Source organism: Danio aesculapii, chromosome 7 (genome assembly GCF_903798145.1).
Source record: "Danio aesculapii chromosome 7, fDanAes4.1, whole genome shotgun sequence".
NCBI lineage: Eukaryota > Metazoa > Chordata > Actinopteri > Cypriniformes > Danionidae > Danio > Danio aesculapii.
In genome coordinates, this window is record NC_079441.1 from 41,290,968 (window position 1) to 41,306,353 (window position 15,386).

The 15,386-nt window shown below is 38.8% G+C and overlaps 1 protein-coding gene across 1 annotated transcript in view; it reads left to right on the forward strand.

The window, feature by feature from the left end:
* The first annotated feature begins 2,946 nt into the window (after window positions 1–2,946).
* adamts18 (ADAM metallopeptidase with thrombospondin type 1 motif, 18) overlaps window positions 2,947–15,386 on the forward strand; it is an 83,528-nt gene continuing 71,088 nt past the window's right edge. Inside the window, exons 1-3 of the mRNA XM_056461973.1 lie at window positions 2,947–3,249; window positions 3,340–3,412; window positions 5,151–5,470. Coding sequence (XP_056317948.1) covers window positions 3,136–3,249; window positions 3,340–3,412; window positions 5,151–5,470 — 507 coding nt within the window. The 5' untranslated portion in view covers window positions 2,947–3,135. The remainder of the gene's footprint in view (window positions 3,250–3,339; window positions 3,413–5,150; window positions 5,471–15,386) is intronic.

A 15,386-nucleotide genomic window follows, 5' to 3' on the forward strand; every position in this document is an offset into this window, starting at 1 on the left:
AAATTATTGTACTCAAAATCTAGACATTTTGGGAGCTCTTTTGAATTATGAGTTAATGGAAATCACAACACCAACTGAACTCAAAGACTTGTATAGTCTGATTCCTGAGACTCTAAGGGAGGGTTCGGTTTGTGTATCATCCGTTCATTTGATTATTCTATCTATTTATATTCTATTTTCTATAGGTGTGTTTACATGTAGCGAGTTTATATGCATGTGAGTGTGTAAGTGGGTGTATGTATATGGAGTCAATATAGGGCCATAGGCTAAATACTTGCAACAAAAAAGAAAGTTTTGCAAAATAAAGTATTAAGCAAAAAATGTAAAAAAATTATGCAAATCCCAAAAAATCGCAAAGGCAAAATAGAGTTTTGAGAAATAAAAAGGAATTTCACAAACAAAAAATAATCAAGCAGTGCAAAAAAAATCAGAATTGCAATTTTTTAAAAATACATATATTTGCTGAATATTTTTTTTCCAGTATTGCCTTTACAAAACCTCTTAAGTCAATTGCAATGATCATTGTGATTTGCTTTTTAGTCAACCGTGAGTTTGCAGTGCTGTTTTCTTTTTGCACTTCACATTTTTGTGCGTTTCACTTTCTGGCCCTGATTTGACAAGGGGGCGGGGTCACTAGAACTGGGGCGTGTACGGCATGCCCGGACCTGCCTTCTATGAAGCAACGTCATCAACTGGAGACATCATGACACAAAAGAAATCAGCCTGAATCACTGTCATAAATCTAATCGAGATAAAGTAAAAAACCTGAATCCTTTGCTTTTTGGGGGGATGTTTAAATCATCAAACAGTAAAACTAGCTAATCAAAATGAGCATTGCAATTGACTAGAGAGGTTTTGCAAAGGCAACACTGGAAAAAAATATTTAGCAAATATATGAATATATTTTTTTTAAATTGCAAATATAATTTTTGATTGCACTGCTTGATTTTTATTTGCTTTTCTTTATTTTTGTTTGCAAAATTCATTTTTATTTCTCAAAACTCAAATTTCCCTTTTTTCTAAATTTTTTTTTAGATTTGATTTTTTTTTTTTACATTTTTTTCCTCAATACTTTTTGTTTGCAAAACTTTCTTTTATGTTGCAAGTATTTATGGCCCTAGATTGACTACATATTATGTATCAAGTTTATGTATATACGCAAGTTTCATATATTTTGTTTTGAACATCCAATAGTATAGGTGTATATGTACCTGTTTTATGTATGAGTTGATAAGTGAAGATTCATCCTACAGTCCTACAGCCTCATATTGACCAATTGGCAGAAAGAGGGGCGTCTCTGTCTCGTGCACGCCCACACGTTGAAATCTTGTTTTGGTGTTCATATTTTGATCAAACGAATAAATGCCTAGTTATTTTGTTTTAGTTTTGTGTATGTTTTAAATCTCCGTTTTGAGTTAAAAATAAGATAACAGATGAGCTTTTTTTTGTGCCTACAGAATAAACAGTGAAACGAAATATTGACTGTTTTTCTGGTGTTTTGTTTTCCAGAATAAATAGAACAATCAAATGAACGGATGATACTTGGTTGGACTCTTGGTTCTATGGGTGTGGGCCAATATGAAACCTGTAACCAACTTCCATAGTAGCTATTTGTTTTTCCTACTATGGAATCAATGGTCACAGGCTTCCAGCTTTCTTCAAATATCTTCTCTTGTGCTCAGAAGAAAAAAAGAAAATCATAAAAGTGTGGAACCACTTGAGCGTGAGTATATGAGAAGTTTTCATTTTTGGGTGAACAGTCCCCTTACATCAGTTTTTAATATTGCACATATGCTAAGAAAACCAGGTATATATAAGCATTTATTCATTCTTATATCTTGTGATATTATGCCCTGTTTTTGTTTCATAAGATATGTGTGAATCAAAGCGAACTGTTTGGAAGTAAGCGTCTTCTTGCACTTCATGATTTTGCCAAGTAAGCGATCCTGGATTAACATCCATGTTGATCCTGGAACATAATTTTTGTTTGGAAATGTAATCCATACCTGTTCCATACCTCTAAACCTAACCATAACTGTAAATTATTCCCAAGTTCAGAAGTGAATAATAGTATAACAGGATAACACTCATGAATAAGTGCATAAACCTAACCGTAAGCCTAAACTTCACATAAACTGTAAACATATCCCTTAATTCTGATTGGGTATTTGGAACGTTGCATACATGTTAATCCAGGAACATATCCTACTTGGTGAAATCAGGTTGGCGGAGCATCTTTTCAGTGGTGTCTGTCAGTTTTGGAAGTTTACTCAGATGAATTACACTAAACAGAGCTATCACACCAGTGTTCATTATATTCAAACCAAATAACTCAAGTGCTGATTCTTCACTTGAGGTGTTGGTAAATGAATTGTGTCATGTTGAATGTCTGCTCTGTAATCTGACTTCAGACTACTGAGAGTATTCCCCCCCAACTAATTTACTCAAAATGTATATATTATGTAGAATCACGGGTAACAGGTTAAATAAAAAAAGCAGATACAAACTGTCACATATTATTAAACCAAAAGCACCCAGCAATCAGCGATTTTAGATTCATGACGTTAGAGTTGGAACAAGACCTGACGTGAAAGCGCTTCATTATACAGTACAGCGTACAGTATCATAAATCATCCCTCAGCCCATCCACTACTCTTCAGTTCCACATTAAACGCGTAAACTCTTTCGACAGCATGTGTTTACTTGCTCGGACGGTTCTGTGAACATGCTTCTCATTTCAATGAACTCTGTGATCTGTGCACGCGCGGACCGTCGGACAGTGAGAAGCTAATACACTCTGAACCGCCGGCAGATGCTCGTCGCTGATTGGTCCAAACTTAAACCTCCACCCTTTGCCCATCAGCCGGTGCCACTATCCCTAGTATACACAGACGCACACACATACGCACACACACGCATACGCGCCGACTGTCACCACTCTGGAGTCAGCAGTTCTGTGTATACCTGTGCTTGCAAACAGAGGGAGCGCGCATTAGCCAAATGGACCCGGTGGATTTTACTTGAGGAGCGACAGAAACGGGACTATTCAAACAATTAGCAATGTCTTCATATTGCATTGCATGGATTTACGGACTGTTGCTTTCCACGTTTTTGAAGAGGTAACGGTAAAGGTGCATGCATACCAACATGGATTACCTTTTCCTTTTGCTTTGGAGTTTACAAGTCCCACTGGTAAACTGCACATCATTTAGATTGCTGGCAAGTGTGTCGTTTGGGAACTTTATAAAGGCAGGTGACATGTTGACAACTGTTTATCTATCATATTGCGCTCAGTGTCATTTATCAAGTTAATTGTGGTGAGTTGTTTGCGCTTTGCAGGCTGTGCAGTTCTGTTGTTTACACTCTGTGGCATCGGTCTCATTTACCGGAGACACCGGCGGACTGCATCAAGGTTTGTGTCTTTACGCACTGCAATTGTGTTTCCATTGCAAATGATGACAACATATGATTGATACCAAAATGTCGATGCATGCTTCCGCGCACTGGTTAAACCAAAGATCCGTACCTGCCTTCCTTGGATACAGGCTACCTGTACACACAAATATAAATACACCGAAGCACCACATTAAGATTCAGTGAATTAGAGGGTTCACAACACAGTCTAAAAGCTCCCAAGATGTGCGTTTCCTGTGCCGGTGGTCGTGCACTAGCCTGTGTAGTGTGTACTGTATGTGTGGGAGCATTAAAGGGACTCCCTCATCTCCTCTCTGCCGCGTACTTGAAGTTAGTCACAGAGAATTTATTGTCTTTTTAATTAATATTTACACTGCCAATCAAAAGTTTGGGAAGCAATCCTCTGGAGCTTTTGGTTAAATGTTTTGTTTGTATATTTGTTGGCTAGGTTTAATGTAAGTTTAGTTTCTTCATCTTGGACAGAGTAGACTAGGCATTGCATAGAAACACAATGCACAAAATGCAGACATATGCATGTAGCCTGCAGATTGTTGACAAGACCCCATGAAATGGCTTGATTAGCATTCCGTTATTGAAACCTTCTGTACTGACTAAGAACAAGTTTTTAATTATGTTGAAACATAAAGTTTACTTCTTTAAAAATATTCATTCATTAATTTTTTTTGAGCTTAGTCCCTTTATTAATCAGCGGTCACCACTGCGCAATGAACCGCCAACTAGTCCAGCGTATGTTTTAATCAGCGGATACCCGTCCAGCCGCAACCCATCTCTGGGAAACACCCATACACTCTTGCATTCACACTGATACACTACGGCCAATTTAGCTTATTCATTCATTCGTTTTCTTTTCGGCTTAGTCCCTTTATTAAAAAGGGGTCGCCACAGCGGAATAAGCCGCCAACTTATCCAGCAAGTTTTTATGCCGCGGATGCTCTTCCAGCTGCAACCTCTGGGAAACATTCTCATTCACACTCAAACACTGGACAATTTAGCTTACCCAATTCACCTGTACCGCATGTCTTTGGACTGTGGGGGAAACCGGAGCACCCGGAGGAAACCCACGCAAATGCAGGGAGAACATGCAAACTCCACACATAAGTGCCAACTGACCCAGCCGAGGCTCGAACCAGGGACCTTCTTGCTGTGAGGCAACAGCACTACCTACTGCGCCACCGCGTCGCCCCAATTTAGCTTATTCAATTCACTTAAAGCACTGTGGGGGAAACCGGAGCACCCGAAGCAAGTTCACGCCAACACAGGGAGAACATACAAAATCCACACAGGAATGCCAACTGACCCAGCTGGGGCTTATGTATATATATATATATATATATATATATATATATATATATATATATATATATATATATATATATATATATATATATACACGAATTGACTTACCAATAGAATTGTCTTTTTGTATTATTGTCAGTTTTTATTATACAGAGTGACAATCCTATTAGGGAGAATTTGATTGGACAAAAATCTGTGTAGTGCAGGATGAGTCATTAATGTATTTGGTGGATGTTTTTCTGGAAAAATAAATAAATACAGAAATAAACGAAACCAAAAATCGAATAAACACAGAGAAAAGCCACAAAATTCCTTTACTCCTATATTGACTCTTTACTGTTATATTAGACCACTGCAATTGACCAGTGATAGACTGATGTTGACTCGTGTTATTTAAACTGTGTTTGTTTCACCCTTAGATTATGATTTTGCCACACCAGTGGAAGTGGACTTCTATGGAGGCTACATTTCCCATGATGTGTCAAGACATGGACGGAGTAGAAGGTCTCTGTCAGAAGCTGGCAATTCAGTGCACTATCATGTCTCTGCCTTTGGCAAGGAACTACATTTAGACCTTCAGCCATCTCACGTGCTGGCAGAGGGGTTTACCTTACAGACACTGGGTGCAGAGGGCATCCACACAGCAACAATTAACCCCTCTATTCATAACTGTCTCTATCAGGGTTCCATACGAAACCATTCTGATTCATCTGTGGCTTTATCCACCTGCAGAGGTCTGGTAAGTGTCTGCTTTTACACTCACATTCACTGAAATCAGAACATAAAAGCATTTTTGTAGTATGAAGGAAATACAGATTGACTAAACGTGGAAGAATATTCTTTAGCCTTTTCCCTCAAGATTTTACTAAGAGGTTTATTTAGGGGTTGAGGTGTTCAGTTAAGGGCAATGATAAAGTCTTTGGTAAACATAACTTGAATATATTTTGTTTTGTGAACGTTTTAAAATTGTGTTAGCAAAATTCCACCTTTATTTTGTAAAACATATGTTTATGCTTATTTTGTCTTTCTTTTCTACGCTGTAAAACCCAAAAAGTTAAGGGAACTCAAACCGTTTGAGGAAACTGATTGTAACAAACCATTTAAGTTTAAAAACTAATCCTAGCAAGTACTGTGAACTTACTCCATTTGAGTAAATGAAGCAATATGAGCACAGTAAAACTCGATAAATGAAGAGAACTCAAACCAACTGAGTACTACCTTAAAACACAATAAGTTAAGGCAACTCAAACCGTTTGAAAGAAAAAAAAGATTGCAACAAACCATTTGAGTTAAAAACGAATCTATATGAGTACTGTGAACTTACTCCATTTAAGTTGAGTAATGAGGTATTTAATTAACTCATTACCTTCAACACTGAGTTCAAAACTCTTGAGATGAGTAGAACAGTCAATTTTGAGTTAACTACACTCATTTCATTTGATAAAGTTCACTGTTGTGTTTTAGAGTGTAGTAATATAATATTAAGTGTGTTCCATTGTTTTGTTAAGCATGACACATTTTTGTTGCTTTTTGTGTTGAATTACTGCTTAGTACTGCTTGCACTTGGTTTTGGAACAAAAAGACATGTGCATTCTCATATTGTTGATTTACTCATTAATTACGTGGATATAATTCAAGTAGCTTTATATGTCAATAGCTGTAAATGTCAATTAGTGTGCAAACTACTATGCCTCTGGATGCTTACGAAGTATATAGTCTGCCTCTAAGCATATAGTGTAATAAATAAAGAACATATGAAGTGTGCACGAAGAGCTTAGTAAAACAAGATCACTGAAGCTTTGAATGAAACCAACACAGAGGCATGATTTGTGTGTGGTGGAGCTGTGCATTGTGCTTTGTTCGGCAAGTCTTGGTTATTGGTTTATGTTTTCATTCACAGAGGATCATGTCACACCTTCCGGATGGTGGGCTACTGTAAAATCATACCCAGAGTTGTGCTGACGGTTTTGTCTCCGCTGCCTGCTCTTTTGTTCTATGTTTGCCCTGCTTTCCTGCCTTCCTTGTTCTCTACAATTAAAGACAGAGTGAGGTTTCAGGCGCTTGGCTGGCAGCGCTAATCTTTGCATTGTCCTTTTCATTAGTGGTAGCTTCTCAACAATAAAACAGCAGTGACCCATTCTTTTAAAACTGTGTGACAACACAATGTGATTTGGGAGCAATTGCATCTGAATAGACTGCAGGGACTCTTTGATCTACTCCCCCTTTCTTTTGAAGGTCCTTTTTTTGAACGATAGCCCAAGCTCTAAATAATTCTCTCGGTGGTCTTAAAGGTGCCCCTATTTCAGATGTACAGGACGCCAAACAAGACCTGTGTGTCCCTTCGGATTTTGTGCTTAAATGTACATACGAAAAAGCAAACGTCCGAGAAAAAAAGGGGGTCTCTCATTCTGTCACTCTGCCTCTTTCACTCTCCCTTTCTTTGTTGGAGTGAAAAAGAACGAGTCACAGAGGACTTTAACCCTTCCATGTCATCTCCGCTTGATGAGGAGCTTTGGATTAAGTACAAATGAGAACCCATTCATCCCTCTGCTGATCCGCAGCTAACCCTTGTGCTGCGAAAGGCCGAGGAGGCAGTTGCTTAGAGAGGTTTTGTGTGGCAAGAATGCTGGTCCAAAAGTAAAATCAATGCTTATGTGGATGAGAACCCCCGCAGTCGGTACATGCCATCCATTAGGTTACTGAGTTGATGAAAGCCTGATTTGCTTGAACTAGTCCTCTCGCTCTCTGTTAAACAGTGCATAAAATAGCAGATGGAGAGGGATTCTGTTGTTAAACGAAGAACAGGCGGTCCAAGCCTTTAAATCAGGAATAGAGGGATTTACTCAGTAAATCCTGCTTCATTTAAAGTTTTTAATTACTGAGTGCCCTTCAATTGTTGTTATCACTTGCTTCCAGTGGATTGTCTGGCCTCAGATTAACGGCAAGATCAAACGTTTCCATCCAACTTTAAAAAACACACATCATTTCAGTAATGTAATGTTTGCTATTTTGAGTATTAGTTTAGTTATTCATGCTGTTTTATGTTGATTGAAAATCTTGTGGGCGACACAGTGGCGCAGTAGGTAGTGCTGTCACCTCACAGCAAGAAGGTCACTGGTTCGAGCCTCGGCTGGGTCAGTTGGCGTTTCTGTGTGGGGTTTGTATGTTCTCCCTGCGTTTGCGTGGGTTTCCTCTGGGTGCTCCGGTTTCCCCCACAGTCCAAAGACATGTGGTACAGGTGAATTAGGTAGGCTAAATTGTCCGTAGTGTATGAGTGTGAATGAGTGTTTGTGGATCTTTCCTAGAGATGGGTTGTAAGGGCATCCACTGCGTAAAACAAATGCTGGATAAGTTGGTGGTTCATTCCGCTGTGGCGACTCCAGATTAATAAAGGGACTTAGCCGACAAGAAAATGAATGAATAAATGAAAATCTTGTAGATGAGCTTCATCCAGAATGGCATATGAATAGTGCCACAGTGGAAGCATCTTCAGTTTGTGAAAGCATATTACTGGTGGAGATTCTGGGGTGGTGCTTTACAATGTCTGGTTCAGAGGTCAGAACTCCACTAGATCAAGTTGCAGACCTGCATGGCTGTGCAAGTTCAGAGTTGCTTTTCCACTAAGACTTAGACAAATGCACATCCTTGGGCTTCCATTGGGTCACCATTCCTTATAGCTGGTGACAGGTTCAAGCCATCCCCTTTGGCTGATCCTGCTTTCTAGATCTGTTTTGACTGGCAGGGTGAAGTAGATCTAGTATGACAATAACAGATTTAGAAATCTTAATAATACTGTTTAACATAGATTATTGATGGATTAAATAATCTGGCGGGGCGACACGGTGGCGCAATGGGTAAAGATGTCGCCTCACAGCATGAGGTTCACTGGTTCGAGCCCCGGCTGGATCAGTTGGCATTTCTGTGTGGACTTTGCATGTGCTCTGGTTTCCCCCACAGTCCAAAGACATGTGCATGGCTGTAGTGTATGAGTGTGTGTGAATGCAAGAGTATATGAGTTTTTCCCAGTGCTGGGTTGCAGCTGGAAGGGCATCCGCTGCGTAAAACATATACTGGATAAGTTGATGGTTCATTCTATTGTGGCGACCCCTGATTAATAAAGTAACTAAGCCGAAAAGTAAATGAATAAATAAATGAAATATTCTGGCATATCTAGTGTTATTAGGATTTATATGACACATTAGCACTGAGTTCTGGCTTGTTCACTAGCTTTAACTCAATCACTGACCTGTCAGCTTAAGTTGTTGAAGCTGGTAATCAGATAGTAGAAATGCAATGTTCCTTTATTGGGTTATGTTAACTGATACCATTGTTTGCTAACAATTAGCATGTTAGCAATCCCTGCCTGTAGAGATAACAATAAGTTGACAATATAACCTCAGGTTACAAATGTTGACGCTGTGAATGAATCAATTACCTCAGTCAACAAACAAAGTCGTAAAGCTTCCCCATTATCAAGATGTACAACATGATAATAGGCATGGGATGATAACCGTTTATTAGAGTCAATAAAGGAAACCGCAAGGTATACCGCGGTTTGGAACAGTCAAGGTTTTAAAACCGTCAAAATTTCTGCTATACCGTTCCTACAGTTTATGTCAGATTTTTTATTTAATTTTTTGTTTTTTAAGACAACAGTATCTCCAGCAGAATAGATATCCAAAGATGCCATTTTAAATAGTAAAGAAATCTGTGTTTTTTAAACAAATCAAGACAGCAGAAGACAATGATTGATTTGAATTATTTAGCCTGACATGTTTACAGCTCCAAAATATTTAAAAAGTTTCTCAAAATAAAATATATTGTGTTTAAAGGGGGAATTTGTTTTAGTTTTTACCCAGGCGATTAAAAAGAATATATTTTTGAGCAGCAATATTGTAATCGCAAAACTATGAAATCATGATATTTGTATCCCAGGTTATCATACTGTCAGAATCTTATACCGACCCATCGCTACTTAATAAAGATGTTTATTGCTTATTTATTACTTGGTGTTTGGTTTTCTGAGCTCTGGAATCCTCCTTTTTTTCATTAGCTGTTTTTCTTCCTGTACATTGTACATGGTTTGTTAAAGTAAAATTATTGAAGTCCACCTTGAAGACAACTGAGGATAGCTAATTATCCCTCTGGTCTTTGAATGGTTTGCAAGCAGGGATTTGTAGGAAAGAGGATTCAATAGATTCGCCCTTCACTGAATTTTAGTTCTTTCCAAACATGTCCAATCATGCTGAACTTAGACATGACCTTTCCCAAGCCCCCACTGTCTCTTTTGTTCACGGTCAGACTGTCATTTATTTTTCACCTAGTTACTGTTTACATGATAGCACACTTGAAATAGGGTCATATATGAGTAACATATTTGCTCTGTTGCTATGAATTAATGAACTGAATACTGTGCCTTCATAAATGTATTGATTGAGCACTTTCAACGTGTAAGTTCTTGTAAAGTGTGAATATGTTTAAAACAGGTAAACTAATTAATTATGCAGTATGCACAACCGTTATAAGGTATTAGTTACTTCAGCTAAACAGGTTTCCCACAGGGATTCTTTCTCTCTGTCTTCGGGGTGGGGGTGTTTCATGAAGTCTTTTTGGATGGATGGTTAAGTGTTCTTTTATCTTTTATGGACAGCCCAGCCCATAGCCCAGCCTTGTGGGTGCTAGACTGTCTGTGAATGTGTGAGGTGTGTATGTGTGTGAATTGCTGGTGAAGCACTTCAGCTGTGTTTATTCAGTGCCAGACCTGCTGGTTCAAGCTGATGCGCTAACGTGTGGGATTGCACTTAGCGACAGTTGTGATGCTAATTCACCCTGACTGGAAAGGAGGAAAGCTGTCAGTGCACTCAAAGTTTGTGTGGACACACTGCAGTGAGAGTAAAGCACCGGGCCATTCATACATCAATGGATGAGAGTGGCCGGGACTTGCCTTATGCAGACTCTAAGAGTACTTCTCTAGTTCTTGCATGACTTTGGGATGAGATCGCGAGAAAATGTTTTGGGGCTTTCAACAAGTGTTCTGTCAGTGGTTGGCACTCATGGATTGTGCTGAAAGGACCACTGTTGGAAACCTCACAGTTTGAGATCATGGTGTAAATTAAATGTCAAGGCATTAAAAGGCATCACGGCATGTTGACCTTTCCTTTATAATCAGCTATAGATTACTGGTTTGAGATCTTACATGAGCTGGTCCTATGCTGGTCCTAATGGCCCGTTTTCACTGAGTGGTACAGTGCAGTACAGTACGGTTTGGGTCACCTTTATCAGGCTTCTGTTTTCAACTACCAAAAGGGAACCAATGGTTACAGAAAAACTACACACAGCATACATTTAGTCCTTATTTGGGTACAAAAACAACACGCAACATGTAACTCACTGCCAGTGCAAACCTCTCATCTGTATCTTAAATCTTCACCAGCTCATGTAACCTCTTGTTAGAAAGTAATTCCGTCATTCTGAGTTCATAATAGTCCAAAAGGTGATGATAATAGTTAAACATACAGTTTGTTCATGTTTTAGGCTGTTGAAAGAATCATTTGCTCCTTTTTCTGGCTTCTCCTTTGTTTTTTCGCGCTTCACTCTCACGTTTGTCTATTTCTGAAAGGATTAGATGTCAGAAGTACTTCAATAATCATGCACACATTATTATAATCAGCTCAAGAAGCTTGTTATTTCAAAATAGACGTGCTACGAGTGCACTCGAGAAAGTGGAACCACGCGTGCTTTAGATGGCCTTGTAAAAAACTACAGGGCACAGGGTAAATTCTGCTCTTCTTGGATTTGTGGCTGTTCAAGACGATGACAAGGTTTGTTTGAGCTTGGGTCGAACATGGCTTGCTATTATATGTATATATTATTACGGTGTGTTTTTAAAAATGGCGGTTCTTTTGTTTTCATTCTCCTGGCTTGTTGCACAAGCTAGTGACGTATCTTTGTACACCAATAGCGTTTAGTTGCATGTCTTGTTCCGCCTATTGGTACCCTTTTGTTATGCTAGGTACCCTATGCAAGGGGTACCCAAAAAGTGGTACGGTACGGTTCACTTTTAGGTACCTTTTGACAGTGGAAGCTGCCATAAAAGCGTACCGAACTGAACCGTACCTTACCATACCATCTTCACTCAGTGAAAACGGGCAACAAGTAACTAGCTCCTGCTCAGGACCAGCACATAACCAGTTTAAACCAGCTCATAACCACATGATTAGCTACTAACCAGCATAAACAGCTCAAACCAGCAGTTGTGCTTCAAAACTAACTGACCAGGCAACCTTATTCCAGTGCTCAATGGTAAAGTTCTTACAGTTCGCCATGTAGTTCCATATGCACCAAAGTGAAATGCACATTATATGACATTCCTCACATTAACTACATTCAAACCTTCGGGGACCAAAGTAGATCTTCAGTAAGCTTGGACCAGATAAGATAGCCACTGAGGAAGCTTATTTAACAAAGTTTGTGTGAAGAACTAATCCAGTAGCTAATCCAACCAGTCAGTGGAAAAGGAGGCTGGAATACCGAACTGTCCATCACCTCTGTTTTATTACACCTTCACAACGTCAATCCACCACATCCATGCCTAACTCTTGTCTGGTTTTCACCCCAGTGTAAAACAGAGGAAGAAATGACACCTTGAACCACTGTTGGTTAATTCCCACCACAGCTGACCAGGAGCAACCCATAAGCCCTGCTGTGAATTTCTGAAGATAAACAATGAAATTCGCTACACATGCGACATGCCCATGGTGTATGTGGTTTGATGTTTTTATCAACACACTTTACTTACATCTACAGGGACATGGCTAAAACTAGTCTGGGATTCTTCCTACCACAATTTGACTCAGTCCCTTGAATTAAGTCTGCTAGCTGAGACTCAGTGCCCTGCTACCATGGGAGACAATGCTCAGGTGACGTGGTGGACATTTATACTTGTCTGAGTTTTGGGAGGGCAGACAGACAAATTGAATCCAGAGTGAATATACGCTGGCTCCTTTGTAGTTACAAATGTTCCCCACTCCCCCTTTCATAATTCATGGGGTGTTATGCCATGTTAGCACTATAGAAGTTTGCCAGGGGCTATTCCCTGGTGGTCTTTGTGGTGACAGTGATGTAGAGGCTGCTTAGGGATGCCAGGAAGAGAGAGAGGCTATAGGGGAGAGCGAGGAAGAGGAAAGGCAGGCTGGTCCTGTAATAGCTCCTGTTCTCACTCACTTGAAGACCTTAAACTAATGGGCAGTGGTGAAGTGGCTGTCACACCAGCTCTGAGAAGCCATAAATATTATACACAATCCCATATCTAGTGGCTTGGACCATTTGGGATGAATGTTTTAAAATTCTCATTTCTCCACTGAGGTTTAATTATTTTAGTGACGCTCATGCATCTTTCTGAGAGTTAAAGTGTTAAAGAAGGACACCCTTTTGTCACAGACAACTTAGCTGTGTTCAACCATAGCTCAGTGGAGATACAGTATGTGCTCAGGGCTACATTTTTGGAAACTGCAAATGAGGCAACGTCTGCTTGCAGCTTGTTTTCACAAATCCACTAGAGGCCGCTGTATAATTATTTGATGATCTCAAATGTGTCACTGGGCAATGTTTTGCTCATAAGTGCCATGTTCAAGTTATTCTCTTGCACGGCCATTTTAAAATTCTTTCTGTTGCCTGTAATCTACCTTCCTCCAGAGATCAGCTGCAAACCTTGACTAAACACATCTGTCTTTAATTATCTAGTTCTTGTTTAGATCCTTCTTAGTTGGTTTAGTTGATAAGGATTGAAGCTAAACTCTGCAGAAAGGTAGTCTGAGGTCCTGTTTACACTGAGTTTTTAGTTTTAAAACGCACAACTTTTGCTACAGTTACGCCTTCCGTCCACACTACTTCAGGGTTTTCCAATGCGCAAAAATGGAACCTTTTAAAAACACTGTTGTGAAAATGCCGTTTTCGTTTTATGACGCTGCTGCTCTGTCAGTATGGATGTGGGAAAACGGAGGCATTTGAAAACGAAAGCGTGGCTGCAGACATTCGCCTGTCTAGACATTTGTCTATCTTCACTGTATGCATATTTATAACAAAACGGAGCCTATAACATTACTGCCTTCTTTCATTTTCACAGAAAAATATGAAACATTCCCTGTCTTTTTTGCTGAATATCAGTTTTAATAATCAATAATGGCCATTATAAAAGTATAACGTACAATAAGTTTATACAATGTAGGAAATAAAGGCAAGCAATCAGTCAAATGCAGAATCAGTGTGGTTACATAAATTAATATATTAACTGATCTTTGCGCCTAACCAAAACACTTTAACTGAAAACAAGTAATCGATTCAGAAGACCAAAGAGTCGTTTGACAGAGACAAGATTAATTAAATATCACATTTAACAACTATAGATCCAGTGGTACATCCTTGATGAACTGTCCGAAGTGCAAAGCTCTCACCTGGAAAGCTGTGTTTAAAGCACCTTTAGATATTTTCTGCCAAAGATACATCTGTTCTATAAAACAAAACCAAAAAATGTAAATAAAAAAATCATACACATACCTTAGGAACGGTATTGCAGAAAATGTTGATGCTTGACTTTTCCAAACCGCGGTATACCATGAAACGGTTATCATCGCATACCTAGTGGATGGAGATCTTTTCAAAAATGCTAGGTGAAACGCCAGTGTGGACATGGATTGTATTTGTTAAAAAACATTGTTTTAAAACTAAAACGTATTAGTGTAAAGGGGGTCTGAGAAACAGGGTTAAGCATGATGATGTACTTTAATCGATTGCACATTGTAAAAACTGCTTTAAATTTTCAATTGAAATTTAATAATGTGTATAGTCCAGGTCTTTCGAGAGTTTCAGTTTATATTACCCATTTTTGTGAATTCATATCTGTAAGTTCTGCAGCATTTTAAGACATTATGTAGGATTGTGTTAGCATAGCAAAATTTGCTTTACCACAGTCCTTCTATCTATGTAGATTGTCCCAAACCTTTAACAAAGTGTTGCTATGAGTCTAGGCATTTTCATCTTCTTCAGTCAACATCCAATATTCTGTCTCCTCTTTCCAACTGTAATCCACTATCTACTATTTATGTCTTACATCATAGTGTTATGTGGTGACTGTGAATAGTACTTTGAACTCAATTCACCTACACATGCCCTCGGAAAAAATATATAGATCTGAAAACTTTAATTGACTAACAGTGCATTAAAATTAATGCCTTTGTATATATACACTGAAAAATAACATATACTGAACTTTTTTTCTCTATACATTACTGTGTGCCTGCTAAAGTTAGTGCATGTAGAGTCATTTTAGTGCATGTAGAGTCAACATTTTTAAATATTTATATTTAACAACTAAATTCAGCATGTGACTACTGAGGAAACCACTTTTGCTTATGATTGGTTATCAGTTATAAGCGCAACATAACTTTCTAGCAATATATCATTTCAGGCCACAAGATGCTTTTTAGTATAAACCTATTCTAATACCAATGTTTCATAACCCAAGCTTTCATTCGTTCGTTCGTTCGTTCGTTCGTTCATTCATTCATTCATTCATTCATTTTCTTTTCGGCTTAGTCCTTTTATTAATCAGGGGTCCCCCACAGCGAAATGAACCACCAACTAATCCAGCATATGTT